The 15,218-nt window shown below is 39.5% G+C and overlaps 1 protein-coding gene across 2 annotated transcripts in view; it reads left to right on the forward strand.

Annotated features, from left to right (window-relative positions):
- LOC127410649 (glutamate receptor ionotropic, delta-1-like) overlaps window positions 1-14,864 on the forward strand; it is a 465,032-nt gene extending 450,168 nt beyond the window's left edge. Inside the window, exons 14-17 of one of the 2 annotated variants that reach the window (XM_051645766.1) lie at window positions 2,440-2,606; window positions 9,744-9,984; window positions 11,523-11,658; window positions 13,727-14,864. In XM_051645766.1, the coding sequence (XP_051501726.1) occupies window positions 2,440-2,606; window positions 9,744-9,984; window positions 11,523-11,658; window positions 13,727-14,115 (933 nt within the window). In that variant the 3' untranslated portion in view covers window positions 14,116-14,864. The remainder of the gene's footprint in view (window positions 1-2,439; window positions 2,607-9,743; window positions 9,985-11,522; window positions 11,659-13,726) is intronic. The other variant, XM_051645767.1, reaches the window with a different exon arrangement.
- Window positions 14,865-15,218: the final 354 nt, after the last annotated feature.

Here is a 15,218-nt window from a genome sequence, read left to right on the forward strand (position 1 = left end):
CAAAGGGACAATCTCGTCGGACATACCGGCAGATGGGCCTCACGGCGGGGCGGAGCCCGAGGTGCCACACCATGTTGTGGCCATGCTGAGTCCAGGGACATCGAAGCACTTACCTGGGTCCTTGTGACCACCCACGGAACAGCCTGGGATGAGGGAGGAAGAGGCCTGTCCTCGCAACCCGTGGAGACTGTCACATTGGGGCGGATTTGTGCCACAGCTGGGCACGCAGGGGCGGGGAGACCGCCGCTGGAGCGCCAACCCTGCAAGGATGAAAAGGTGGACGGTGGTCGTGATGACAGCCGTGCAGACCGGTTATGTGACCTAGGGAACGAGGAAACCACTCTTTTGCTGAACTGTTGGGTACCGCAGCCACTTGGGCATGTGGCGAAATTAAATGAAAAAGCAAAAGATTTTCCTCCCGGCCTTCCACCGGGGGATGGAGTGGTCTGTTTACCAGCTCCAAGGTGGGTTTCGTTGTCATTGGGTCGCCTGTCTCAGGGGCACTTCGAAGCCTTCTGTTTGTTCTTGGCGGCCGGCTGTGAGACGGGTGGCATCTGCTTCCTGCTGTGGGCTCCACGCCGGGGCCAGGCCGAAGGGGTGGGCTGCGGCGGAGCCAGTGCAGTCACCGCAGGGGGACGCCCTTGGCGACTAGCAGGCGGGGTGCGGAATCTTGAGCCGCGCCGGGGCAGGATGTGCTGGATAGTCTCCGTCTGCTGCTTCACCGTCGAGAACTGCTGGGAAAAGTCCTCAACGGTGTCACCGAATAGGCCAACCTGGGAGATAGGGGCAGCAAGGAACCGTGCCTTGTCGGCCTCACGGCCGCCTGGGAAAGCATTTCCGTCATTTCTGCATCAGCCTGTGACTGGGCAATCGTCCCCGAGGGGGGGAGCCCAGCTGAGGCTTCTGCATCCGTCTGGATGAGCCCGCTCTCCGATGCCGCGCTCGAGGGCTCATCAGCTTCACGGGCTCTGAACAAGAGATCGAACTTGCCTTGAGACGAGCCGGCGGACTCATCCGGAAGCCCGATCGGGGCAGACGAGCGTGCTGGGGAATGGGAGGTCTGTGGGGGGATACCCGGCGGAGGTGGTCCCATTGGGGTCCCCAAATCGTCCCCAGTGCTAGCCGCGCTGGCCTCATACCCATAGGTAGAAGGACCGAGGCGGGGAGCTGCTGGGGTGGCTTGCTTTCTTACGAAAGCAAGCCGCGACCGCAACGTTGCCATGGTCATGTTCTTGCAGTGAGTACATGATCCATCCACGAACGCTGTCTCCATGTGGGTCGTGCCCAGACACGAAAGACAGCGATTGTGACTGTCCGAAATTGAGAGGAAACGACCGCAACCAGGAATAACACACAAACGGAAAGGCATCTTTAAAAAGATGCGTCTTTAAAAAGACGTTCCGTGTGTGCCGCTCTTTTAGAAAAATATACTCTCTTTTTTCTGCCGAAGCGCCCAGGGGCGTTCTCTGCAATGCACCAGTGCAGAGGAGGGAGAAGCCACTGAAATGCGCCATCAGATCCAGCAGAGGTGAATGAACAGTCAGCTCAGTAAACATCAACCGTTCGGCTCCGAAGAGAAAATCTGAATGAGTGGTTGCATACCAGCTCCTTTTATACCCATATGTCCGGGGGAGTGGTATGCAATTTTATTGGCCTTTTATCATAGACCAGAGGTGTCTCAGGCTCCCAAGAGTGACCCCTAGTGTCACTACATCAACACAACGTCGAGTGAGTGACAGATAGGGAACTATTTTTTAAAAAACACAGAAAGATGCAAGTTGTGTGCATAGATACTTACAGTGAATTTATGGCTTTTTATAGATTTGACATTAGTACTTTAGTAGATTGAGAGTAATCCAAATACCACTAATAGATGTACACTTCAAAGACACTGTCAATATCATTTCGGGCAGTGGCAGGTGTTTGTAGTACTTTACACAGAGATAGGGAAAATTTTGTGTATATAAAGAAGAGCCAGGGGAAGATAGCTTCTTTGTCATTTCATCTTTGACATCCTATTTTTTTCTTTTTACTTGTCATATGAAAGTTTGTCATAACTGTGTGTCTGCGATACAACCCGAGTTTAAAAGAGACAGAAAGCGGTCGCTTGAGCTGCTTTATTTGTTGTGTTGAAAAAAAAAGGCATTTTCCCCAAGAGACAGAGATCCCTTTAAAAGAGAGCAAGGGAGGCTAGTTTCCAGAGAAGGAACAGGTTCAAAGCTATCTCATGACTTGAGTAAAATATAAACATCTTTCATTTTGAATGATGTCTGTGACCTGTCTGTCAAGGAATGTGCGACTGAAAGAGGAAGCTTGTGTTTCGGTCTCAGGCTGTGTGTTTATGGTACTGTTATCAAAAACATAAAACACCTGCCATGATGTTCTGCTGTAAATGGGCATATTAAACATTGCACTGTGCATGTGTGTGGTTTCTCTCAGGTTAAGAGGGAGTCATATGCCTTCCTATGGGACATGGCGGTCTTGGAGTATGCGGCTCTGACCGATGACGACTGTATGCTTGTGGTCACAGGAAACAGCATGAGCAGTAAAGGATATGGCTTGGCTTTGCAGCACGGCAGCCCCTATAGAGACCTTTTCTCACAGAAGTAAGTGTGCATTCTTTTAGAGTTTATACATCAGTAGTGGTTCTAGGGTCAGTTGACATTCAAGCTTATGCTACTTTTAATTCAAGTCAGAATTTCTGATTAAATATTTGGAAAATTGCAATGGAATGACACCTGATGTGAGACTTCCAACTCGGAAACTAGTGCGGAAATCTTCAACTCGAGATGCAGGTACATGACATTTTTGTGAACATGATAAACATTAACTTTTATTATTTAATATGCATCAATTAATCAAAATTTCGACATAACATGATAACAAAACTTGTTTAGCTAACATCTGCAGATGCAGGTGTGTAAAACACTGTAAATTATATGTGGCTGCCGGTAAAGTACACACAGACCAACAACTAGAAACTTGGGGTCGTTTATTGCTTTTTTATCTGTTTAGATGTTTTCTGTAGTAAGATTATTAATAAAATCAAATTATAAAAGCAAATTGTCTTTGAAAGAAATCCAAATCATTAAACCATTCAATAAAAAGGGATAACAATGTACAAAAAAATTTGTGTGCAGTATAAAAGAAAGTTTTACAGTAAAACACCAGTAACAATAATACGGCAGTGGCAATAGATGACATCCCACCACAGGAAACCCCGTTTCCGGGTTCTTACAAGCAGCAGATTTCAATTGTGGAAATAGGCAGGGCTCGAGTTGAGGGGGGATGCAAGGGGATGGCATCCCCCTTGTTGCAAGAAATATCAAAAAGCATCACCCTTTTAAAACATCATCCCCCTTGCCATCCCCTTTAGATCAATTGTGTCAAGTATTACTTAGAACTAATCGTTTGATAAATAACGGACTTTAAATAACGGTAAGTTGCGGTCAGAATTAAATTTCGACGTTTTCCAGATTTCTATAGGTGAAATCTTGACACAGTTTGGAAATATTCTGCAGGGTGACGCTTTAGTTGTGCAATCTGGCAACCGGGAGTGCACAAGCTCTCTCTCTCCACTGCAAAAAGACGCCGGTTTATTGAAAACACTTGCAAACAGGTGTGTCGGAGTCTAGCGATAGGAAGACTTGTCCTTCCTAGTGTTAACATGAAAGTTACACCAATGAAGGTAATGCAAGTTTTCAAAAGTTTCGTACACTTTCAAAAATGGCCAAGAGAACAGTTCAAGGAAATCTTTTGTCTTTCTTAAAAAGAAAAAAAAGAGAGAGAGAACATAATGCAAGATATTGCTATGACGAGCTTACAGTAACAACATGTACATGTTTTTAACTCAAACGATTTTCAGGATTTCTCGCATAAAACGCTTTTGTGTGTAGAACAATTTCTTACACCTCTGTTTAAGCAGCCTTCATAGAAACAGTCCAAACTTCCTTTACTAGTTCAGTTATTGGAGTAGAAAAATGCATGTCTGTGACAGTTGGTGAGCGATCTAGAAAAAAATATTTTTTATGATCAAAATGTGGATTCTATTCACAGAATTCATAATAAAATACAATTACAGAGGGTAACAGAAGGGTCAATGAAGTGACGCTCATTTTTTCCAGATCTTTTAAATAAAAAATACATATATATACACTACCGGTCAAAAGTTTTGAAACACTTACTCATTCTTTATTATAATTTTTTATCACATTTTAGAATAATAGTAAAGTCATCAAAACTATGGAATAACATAAATGGAACTATGGGAATTATGTTGTGACTAAACAAAATCCAAAATAAATCAAAACTGTGTTATATTTTAGCATCTTCAAAGTAGTCACCCTTTGCCTAGAATTTGCAGACATGTTCTCTTGACATTTTCTCAACCAACTTCTTGAAGTATCACCCTGGGATGCTTTTTAAACAGTATTGAAGGAGTTCCCATCTATGTTGGGCACTTATTGGCTGCTTTTAATTATTATTTGGTCAAAGTCATTCATTTCAAAAACTTTTTTTTTTTAATTACATTTTAGTTTTATAATTAAATAAATTAATATCGTGGTACAATTATATTTTTGTCTACAAAACTAGTTTCAAACATTTAAGCATACGCCTTCAGATCAAAAGATTTTTAAGATCATGAGAAACATTTCGGTCAAGTGTTTCAAAACTTTTGACCGGTAGTGTGTATATATATATCAGGGGTGTAAAAAGTACTCTGAAATTATACTTAAGTGAAAGTATGGCTACTGAGTGAAAATTTTAGTCAATTAAAAGTCCAAGTATCTAGCCAAAAACATACTTGAGTGAAAGTAAAAAAGTATTCACATTAAATTGTACTTAAGTATTAAAAAAGTAAAAAGGAACTCACTAGAATGAAAATTATGTGAGATTATGTGAGAGAGGATGTTGTTAAATTCGATTGGTTTATTAAGTCGCCTTTTTACTGTCTCTGACGACTGTCATATTTCTCCCCCCGAGGCATTCGCAAACCTGATCATAGAATTATTTTACAATAACTACATTTTTGCAAAAAGAGTTTTATGTGGCCTGTTGTACATAACACAGCAATTTCCTGGTTGAGTGAACACTAGAGGCGCTAAAACAACAAATATAAACACTTTTACTATAGCGCTTGCGTTACATAACCAACTATATTTACAAGCTTGTTTGAGTTTGATCAGATTGCACGGTAGCTCAACTGATAGAATGTTGCATATGCCAGTGGTTCTCAACCAGGGGGTCGGGACCCACTAGGGGGCCTCAGCACACTTCCAGGGGGGCCTCAAGATCTTTTAAAATTATATAAAATAAGGTAGATAAACTCCCTTTAACAGCTTGATTGTTATGAATAACATACAGTTCTAGACATTTCTGGAATCACAAAATTTATTTTAATCTATTTTCGCAAGTAGTTTCTTACATTAAAAAACTTTGAAAAACAAGCTTTGTCATCACTACAATAGAAATATCTGAGAAAATATCTTATAATAGATATATCTTATAATATGAATATCTACACTGGGGGCCTTCGAATATTTTCTCGGACAATGGGGGGCCTTGGAGTCAAAAAGATTGAGAACTACTGGCATATGTGATGCAAAGAAATATGGTACGAGTACTGAAGAGCATACGAATTGCGATGTCAGAGCACCCAACCCCTTGAGACATAGAGAAAGATAAAAAAATTAAAAATAAGCTTTGAAGAAAGTTAGTAATGTTGTTGGTTTTGTGATTGTTTTCTGAGGTTTGCTACCAAAACTTGCTGTTGAGCGGATGGATGAATTTAATAAAATTCATAATTATTATTTACTCAGATTCCATTATTTCTATTATCATTATTATCCTCATTATCATTGCTGGTTTTATAGTTATTATTATAATTAATTGTTGCCTAACAATGACAACAAGAATAATTCAGCAAATAGGGAGTAGAAATTCATAGATATGAAGGCAAGTGTAGAAATAAATGACATGAACACATTTAATTACTAAAGCCTTTTGTTTTTATATATATCTGCAACATGAATGATCTTTTCATGACTGTTAAATCTGTAGAAGGCATTTAGAATAAAGTTTAGGACAAAAACCATCAGTGTTTGTCAGTTCGTGCTCATAGTTTTGAATGAATACATCGCATTCAGTTGGGTGGTCATATACGGTCTAGTCGCACAAATATTTTAACGTATTAGAAGCTCAAATAAGATCCGAAATTCCACCTCTGCAGATGGTCAGAACTCCACACAGCCACCATGCGACACTTGTCAATCTGTCATCTGTCGGATGCAGTGAAAAGGTGGCATCAGTCCAGTAAGATGAAAGAAAATTATCTGCAAAAATGTAGTGAGTACTTTTCAAGTTTAAATAAAATTGTAAGGAGTAAAAAGTAACATTTTTTCTTTGGAAATGTAATGAAATAAAAGTACAAGTATTCTGTTTAAATATGTGGGCTCTTTTCTGAAATATTGTCAAATCAAGTTTAAACTTGGTTCAGTGAGCCTGTATGATTATGTCGGACATGAAACAGGTTGATGAATACACTTTAACACACTTCTAAAGCCTAAGAAATGTGATATATAAAAATAAAAACTACCACTAGACATGCAATATGTGTCTTTACTGCTTAAATTATTAACCCACATACAACAAATAATATTCTTCAGTATGATCGTATTCCATATCAGAACTTAATAATGAACAATATTATTTACTGCATTCAAAATAAATGCGAAGACATAATTTTCACAGTATGACATTATTTTTATTCACTTATCCTTTCACAAACAGTAGTCCGTGCGCTGACGGGATCTGTTCCTCCTGTTATATCATATATGGTGGTCTTGATCAGATAATCGTTAGATCATATTTGACCTCATATCTGTCACAGCGACAGCACTTTGTAAATTAAAAACAGCCGTTTGTGATCAGAGTTTGCATGATTTCTTCATAAAAATGTTCATATACACCAACAGCTGCTGTGGGTCAGTTGTGTCTAATACAGCAGACGTGATGATAATGATGGTGACACATGAAGTATCATCATGTAAAATCCTGTGTTTTTCCTGATGCAATGATCTTGTGGAAATTTAAAGAAGCCCCAATCTCCAATAATCTTTTTTCAACCCCAAAAACAGCACTTTTGGGGCATTTTCAGCACAATTTGAGCGAAGTGCCCATAGACAGCAGTTCTCCTCTGGGCAACCAAAAGAACCAGGAAAGGGCAGGGTGGAGTGTAACTGTTTCAACAGTAACTGTTTTCAAACAAACAGTTGTTTTCTGAAATTGTTTTCAGAACCGATGGAACCGATGTTTTCTGAAATTACGCCTTTTATGTAACTTTGGATAGTGCCTCATAAAGGGCAAAGGGCATATATCAGTGCTGCACAGACATTTTTCCCAGAACATTCTCCTGACCCGGTAGCAACTCTTCCACAGCCCGGTACTGGGTTGCGACCCGGGGGTTGGGGACCTCTGCCTTATATGTCATCTTTCATGCTTCGGGCAGAATGCCATCATGCTCTGGAGATTGGAGATTTCAAGTGGGAATGCCCCACATCCAACTTTGAATGGATGGCAGTAAGAGTCCAGACCTCTGTGTATGCGTATGGAATACAAATGTTGAAATCATATGCAAGGTGTTATTTTGTAAATCTTTAAATATTACTGGAGCTAAAACTAAGGTCACACTAACCATAGTATCATCCTAAGACAAGCCGACAAAATAGAGGTTGTCTCTTTTTTTTATTACTACTTTAAAATGTAGTAGCTAAAAAATAATCACGTTTTTTTTTTTGTTTTTGTTTTTTTGCATTTCGTAGTCTGATTTTATTCTGGTAAAATTTTAATATAATTCGCTGAGTTTCTAATAGTATACTATCATACTGCTCTTACTATTTATGCTGTATGGCAGAAATAGAGAGGGCAATATGGTAGGATACCATTCTGATGTTTTTAAGTTTCTTTAAAAGTTAGCAAGGTATTAAAATGAATGGTTCAGAGAGAAAAAAAAGTTGCTGGATTTGCCAGCATTTGTGAGGTTCATACAGTAGTATTATGTTGTAAGGTGTCTGTAATTCCTTAAGGTGCTTCCACATGACTCACATCAGCACTTCAATGCAACTCTCAATGCCAGCATCTAGCACCACTTTGATGAAAAGCACTGCAGAGAACGTCTTGTGTTGATTTTAGTGCTGGCACAGCCCATGTAAAGATGCATCATCTGAACTGCCTGGTAATCATTGGATACCGCTTCAAAAGGTCAGCGGCAACATAGTCAAGGAGTTTGTCTCTAGCATGTAACACTGCAGCATGATATAAAAGAGCTTTTAATTTTTTGCTAAATAACCTGCAAACATTATGCCAATAGTCAAAAATCTGTTAGCAATACCACAGTATGTCTAATTTATAGTGCAGAATTACCGCTCTGAATGGTTTTATTTGATTAATAATTCCCAGGCACAAAAATTTAGTTGGAAAAACAAAGTGATAAAAATATTTAAGGGCTTAAGCCCCAGAGGCGCACCCCCTTGCGCTGCCCATGGTATATATGGAATATAAACGATACAAGTCGTTAAACATGCTGAGATTAGACACCATCGTTTCAATCATTTTAAAGTCAATATTAAGCTCCAAAGGTTTGCAAACATCACAGCACATGACTGTGATGGATTGTTTCCTTTTGTTTCCCTTTTTCTCGTTTACATGACATTTATTTTCTTGGCAGCCACAGTCTTGCCATAGAGTCTCACAGGAGAATCCATGAATCGTGTTGAATCACCAGTGTCTGCTCCTCTGAGCATTTATCTCCATTCTCTTTCTCTTCCTTTTTTCTCTCCACTGGCTTTAAAGCACCTCACTCTGCAGCCCTTCATTTGTTTGACTTAATTTGCATTTATATTTTCAACTCATAGGAACACCCTGCTCACATACTAATTAGCTTTAGTGCAGTAATCTCGCTGGCGATTAATAATGCACACATCAGGAACATCAAGGCTTCTAAACCCATTTTCACAGAGGATCTTCTACAATCACCTGCCGATGTTCTACATCTGTTATGCATGGGAAATTAGATTTTCTTCTCTATCTAACAGATTTTAAATTACAACCCAAGAAGAATACAGTGTAACAGACAGTATTTTTTTAACCTTTGACATATGCTTTTCTATCATTATTTATTGACCTTTTCAACTGGATTCTTCACAAATACATCGACTTCCTGAATGTATGCTGCACTAAGATGAATAGCTATGTGGATACAGTATGTCTGCAAAGGTTTGTGTACAGGAAAAAGGTTGTTAATGAATAGAGAGAAAGCCATTTGGTAAGACTGTTTAAAACTCCAAATGGTCATTGCCACTGTTGAAGTGATTTTGTTAAAGTTTTGCTGATTTTGTTAAAGCCATTTAAGGAACTTGTGCCACTATCCTTTTCATTGTAGAGATAACTGGGGCGTTTTTACACATTTGAAAACCCAAAGTATTATTTTTCATTAATTTGCCATTTACTTTGAGCATTGAATGTAATGTTTTTACTCAGTCCCTTCAGTAGATTTTTACTCAGCTTCATTTTCAGTGCCCTCTTACTAAAAAGTTGTGCAACAAAATCAGTGAAACAGGTAAAATAAATATTCTGAAATAATGGATTTTATGGATGCAGTTCAGAAAAGAAATTCAAATGAATGTGTAAGGACAGATTTGAGTCCCAACCCTCATATTGAGCAATTTTCCTTTTATCTTCACCAGGATACTTGACTTGCAGGAGAAGGGAGACCTTGATATTCTAAAGCAGAAGTGGTGGCCACGAAAAGGGCGCTGTGACCTGGACAAGCAGACAGAACCCCAGCCGGAAGGCAGAGCCCTAAGATTACACAGCTTTGCTGGGGTCTTCTGCATCTTAGCTGCAGGGCTGCTGCTGGCCTGCCTTGTGGCCGCTCTGGAGTCTTGGTGCAACGGCCCACGTTGCCAGCGGGCACAACCCAAAGAGGTGACCTCTCAGGGGGCTAAACTACAGCCAACCCCTGCCCACTGTGCCCAGGACTGTACAGCCACTGCCACACTCTACTTTATGGATCCAGACGCTACTGATGCAAGCCCCGATTTAGTCGAGCTCCAGTACACCCAGCTATAGGTGTGAATATCAAGAACTTACTGCCTCCCATTTGCTGAAGTGTTGCCAAAGAGAAGGCAAGAGGGAAGGGCAAAGGGGAAGGGAGTGATTCAAGAAAATTTTAAAGAGAATCAAATCATTGATAAGTGGAGATTAAATCTATTAGCTCTGTGTAATTGGCAACTACTAGGGAGTGAATGTCACAAAGAGCTGTTTAGGTCACATTAGGTCCCCCCAGTTTTTGCATTGTGACTTTATTTTCAGGATAATTTTCAGGGCATTTTTTATAGCTCTATTCTCGATGCCCATTGCACATTCATGAGCACTGAGAGAAGCTCGTTCCTAGCGGCTTGCATGTTCACACAACAACTTGCCTTCTTTAGTGCTGAAAACTGGAGTGTAAAATGTGCTTAATTGTCCTGAAAATAATTTCAAGATGCAAATAAATATTTTTTTTTAATTTTCTTTATGCAAAATAAGATTTGTGATTTTTCATTTTATTATTTTGGTTTGGGGTGAAATGTGACCTGGACATGTTTTTTGACAGGTACTGTAAGATTCACCCTCACTGAAATTAAATTCCTTTAAAAAAAAAAAAAAAACCATTCTCAATCTGCAATATGGGTCAAATCTACTTCTGGTTATTGTTATTCTTCTTCTGCTTCATTATTAAGTAATGGTTGTACCTGGATCCCTAAACTAAAGTGTGTGCAATGAGAGAGCCTGTGACTTATTGACTTCTGTTCAAGTGTTCTGCAGTTACTCTTGTCTCCTCTCCTTTTCTCTTTTTCCCTTTGGTGATATCTTGAGCTGAGGCAAGTGTATTGGTGACAGCAACAGCTCATATATGTTAAAAAATGCTGATAGTTGATAATATAAAATTTAAAAGACATTGTTGAAGATATTGAATAATAATAATTTGATATCTGAATTATGTATACCATTTCTCAACTGCTAGAAATGTAATTGGGTTTGAATTAATAGCACTCCAAGAGATAAGAAATAAAAAGCACTGGAGGCTAGCAACTGTTGCTAGCTTTCAGCCAATATTGCTTTCACCAATTCCTTGTTCTCACTTTAAGGTGTTCATAAAAGTCTGCTATATGTCTGCAGAGCTTGAGTGTTTTATCCGCAAAAGCTATTAGTGGCAAACCTATTACCTAGCTCAGTGGCTTGCTAGCAGCAAATGGCTCAATGGCTTATGTATGATATACACTGCTGCAACTGTGATGAGGGAATGATTGGAACTCAAATGTATTCAATGCGTATAAGCCAACACTGATATGGCAAGCAATAAGAACCACAAAATAATCAATCCTTAAAATCATTTTATAATGTTTTTGCTCTCTGTGACTTCTTATTGCGATTATATGCCAATGTCCAGACAGTCACAGGTTCTATGTGGTCTCATGCAGGACACTAAGGGCTGCGCTCTGGAGATGGCATCTGGGTCATTGGCATATAATGAAATAGCAACTGCTACAGGATGCACACGGGACGTTTGGCCAGAGAGAGAAAGAGACTGGGAAGACTCGCAGGCTTTTTACACAGGTCAGCAAAGACCTGAGCAGGAACACATGTCAGTGGGGTGATCATAGCCAAGAAATGTATAATGTAGTAGGGGTTGCACCAACTAGTCAATTATTTCTGCCATTCGTCGACATGCTGAGTCTGTGTCAGTTAGCTGTTGATCACATGAATTTGTGCTTGTTCTAAACTTGACAACAACAGAAGTAAAATTATTCTGTACACAAACTGCTTCCCAGTGTTACTGAGTGTCATAAGCAGCCCCATGCAGAACTCTTTTTTTAGCCATTTTTTGCATGATTGAAATGCCTGTCAGCGTTCTACACATCCCCTGCCTCTTGCATGTTTGTTTTTTAAAATATTTTGTATAATCTGATTAAGCTTTCAACTAACAACAAAATGTAGTACTCTCTAAAAATAGGTCGTTCAAGCCCTAATTTACAGTGCGTAAGTTCTATGGAGAGGGACAGCCCTCCTCCCGGAACAGGTTGGGACTCAGTAACCACCGGCATATCTAAATCAGTCAGGTTATATACTGTATGTGAACGTAGGTGTTGAGACAATTAGGAGTTACTCATGCATATAATCACATAGTAGAAACATAAGACACATGCAGAGTCTGAGAGATTTATTCATATTTGGCAGATTAATACATTTCAACACTAGCTATTTAGAGAGAAGTGTGGTGATTATTTTAGTCATGAAATCTCTGTCCTAAAGCAGCACTAACAGGAATCCCACTGTGTGCCTCTCCATTATACTCAACATTTTCATCAAAATCATCTGGTTTGTCATTCATCAGATCACACATTCTGTGGGCACACTGATGTCCCAAACTATTACAATCTGAATTCAAAAAGAAGATTGGCCTCCAGTTCTGTTGTTTGTCACTGCTGTAAGTGCCCCAAGTTGGGTGTAGTTTAATGGCAAATTAATGCATTTTTAATTAGAGGCATATTCAGACACACCAAAGCTTTCCAGCACAGCTGCATGAGACCTAATTGTCTCTTCATTGATCTTATGACTCAGAAACATAGTCTCATAATGTGAGACTTCTAATTACCTATAAATGGTACAAAACAGTAGAACATCAAACTGATTTTTTGGTATCGACCATGGTAGCAGAGACACTGAAGATCCTTATTGAATTCATCCAGAGAAATCACATCACTGAACTTAGGGCATTAGAAACTTGCAAATGAAGAAGCAAATTTTAGCTAGCTGCATCACAGTGATTAACATAATAGTCCTGGATGTAATGGTTATCAGTGCTGACTGACAGTTATTGAATGCTTCATATTGTCAAGTCCCTCCTCATCAGTCAGCTTGACTCGCTTAATGTTGGCTTGCCATGGCATCACTGACGCATGACCAAAACTATTTCACGGCATTGCATATCAAAGAATGAAGAAATACCCTTTCATCACTCCTTCAAAAGAAGCCAGAAACACTGAATTGCTAAAACTTGTGTTTTCAATTCAATTTATGGACCATGTTTCCCAATACAGATTCTTATTTGTATAATTAACATAAACCCTATAATGGGGGGTGGTCTCTCCATCATATGGCTACCCATAATAGGGTTACCCCACATAATATACCCTTCATCAATGGGTTACCCCCCATTTAAGACAATGTACTTGTAAGTAATAAACCTTTTTGAATGTCTTTCTTAAGAGAAAAGAAGGTGTATTTACAATGCAGGAACTTTTCCTAGGTTAATAAACTTTTTTAAAAGACCGGTCCATAAGCTTAGCTAAAACTTTTGAGTCGTTGCTATTATGAGAGATATTGATTTTATTTTTATTCCTTGGTGTATTCCATGGAGTCCTCCATGCTTTTAGTTGTAAGTTGTGTAATTTTATAATTATTCTGATTTTTTTACTCACTTTCATCACTCACCTCTTCTTTTTCCTTAATACTTTTTTCTTCAGTTCTTTTCATTCACAACTGTTCTCACTTGAATGTTTGTCCACTTTTTTCTTTTCATCTCTCGCTTCCACCCCACAAATCAATTCCTATCCTTTCATCTTTCTCTTGCTTTATGCTCTCTCAATCTCTCTTTCTTTTTCTTTTTCTTTGTCATTCCCAGGACAAAGAGGTGAATCTGGAGCAGGTTCACCATCGTTTGAGTGGGCTGATGGAGGACGATCTGGCACACAAACAGCTCACAGGTCAATCTCTGGAGATATCTGCCCTGGACATGGGCAGCATGCGGCCACAGCCGGGGTCCCAGGAAGCCATGAGAGATTTTCCCCCTGGGGGCCTGTCCGTGACCTCCTTCCTCCAGGAGGGTCCTGGGGTCGGCCGCGTGCCCGGACGGAGCCTCCCCCTCCCTCTCAGCAGTTCCACTCTGCCGCCCTCCATGCGTTGCAAACACCGGGCACCCAACGGAGGCCTTTTCCGCCAGAGCCCTGTAAAGACACCTATGCCTCTCTCTTACCAGGCAGTGCCCGGGGGACCCATCCCAGAAGCCATTGATCCAAGCCATGGGACCTCGATTTGAGCTGACCAATCACCACATTCTAAAGACTGCAAGCCAGCCAATCACAAATATCGGGAAGTCTAGACCAGGTCTGGATGCATTTATACAATTACATACTATAAAAAGAATATTGAGATCTTTTTTTTTTCCAGTACAGATAAATCATATATGCCTGTGAGAAAAGAGACGCTGACTTTTCTTGACTGTACATATTTGTATATAATGAGAGACAGCAGTGAAGTTAAAGTGTATTTTGAATATTCATGATTTTTTTTTTTTTTTTTTTTTTAAGTTCAGTAAAACAAAAACAAAAAAAAATATTTACATAAAAATACAGACTGTTTGAATGGCTTTGTAAATTTTGATCTAAAATAAAAATGAGAATTCCTTGTGGATGTTTTCTAAGTTGCCACGCTTAAAGATTTTTGTTTTGGTGGGGGCGGGGGGGTTATAATAATAAAATGAAAGGAAATAAAAGAAGCTTTACAGAAAATGTAATCAGTGAAATTGCTGGTTTATGGAGGCATCCCTTGCATAATATTTGATCCCAAGGAGTAAGGTCAGTATGCCATTTCGAACTTGGCCCTAGAGTATGTATGGGCTGAATCAGTCTTAGCCCTTGTCAGCTGTGTTTAATGTGCTGTATAAATTAAACAGTAGACCACAGCATATGAGACACTAGTCTTTTAATAATAAAGTTGAGACCAGTATGGTAGTGATTTTGGAAATGTTAAGAGGAAAAGCACAGTGGTGTTTGAGTATATTTTGGTTAAAAAAAATAAACTTTTTGCACAAAATTATTTTATCCACTTGTTTATTGGTATAAATATCTCTTTGGATGTAACAAAAAGCCATTTTTTTCTGTGATTTATCCTGATATTTTCTTGCTGATAAATGTATGTACTGTTTGGTCCAAGACAAATCAAAACTATTTGAGAACAAGGCCGACAAAAGGGATGCAGCTACCATATCCACTTTACCATGTCCCCACACATTATAGGGTTACCCCAAATCATAGGATTACCCCACATGATAGGGTTACCCTCCACATCAGAGGGTTACCACACACATCAAAGGTCACCCATCATGGGGTTTCACC

This window comes from Myxocyprinus asiaticus, chromosome 20 (genome assembly GCF_019703515.2).
Source record: "Myxocyprinus asiaticus isolate MX2 ecotype Aquarium Trade chromosome 20, UBuf_Myxa_2, whole genome shotgun sequence".
Taxonomy (NCBI): domain Eukaryota; kingdom Metazoa; phylum Chordata; class Actinopteri; order Cypriniformes; family Catostomidae; genus Myxocyprinus; species Myxocyprinus asiaticus.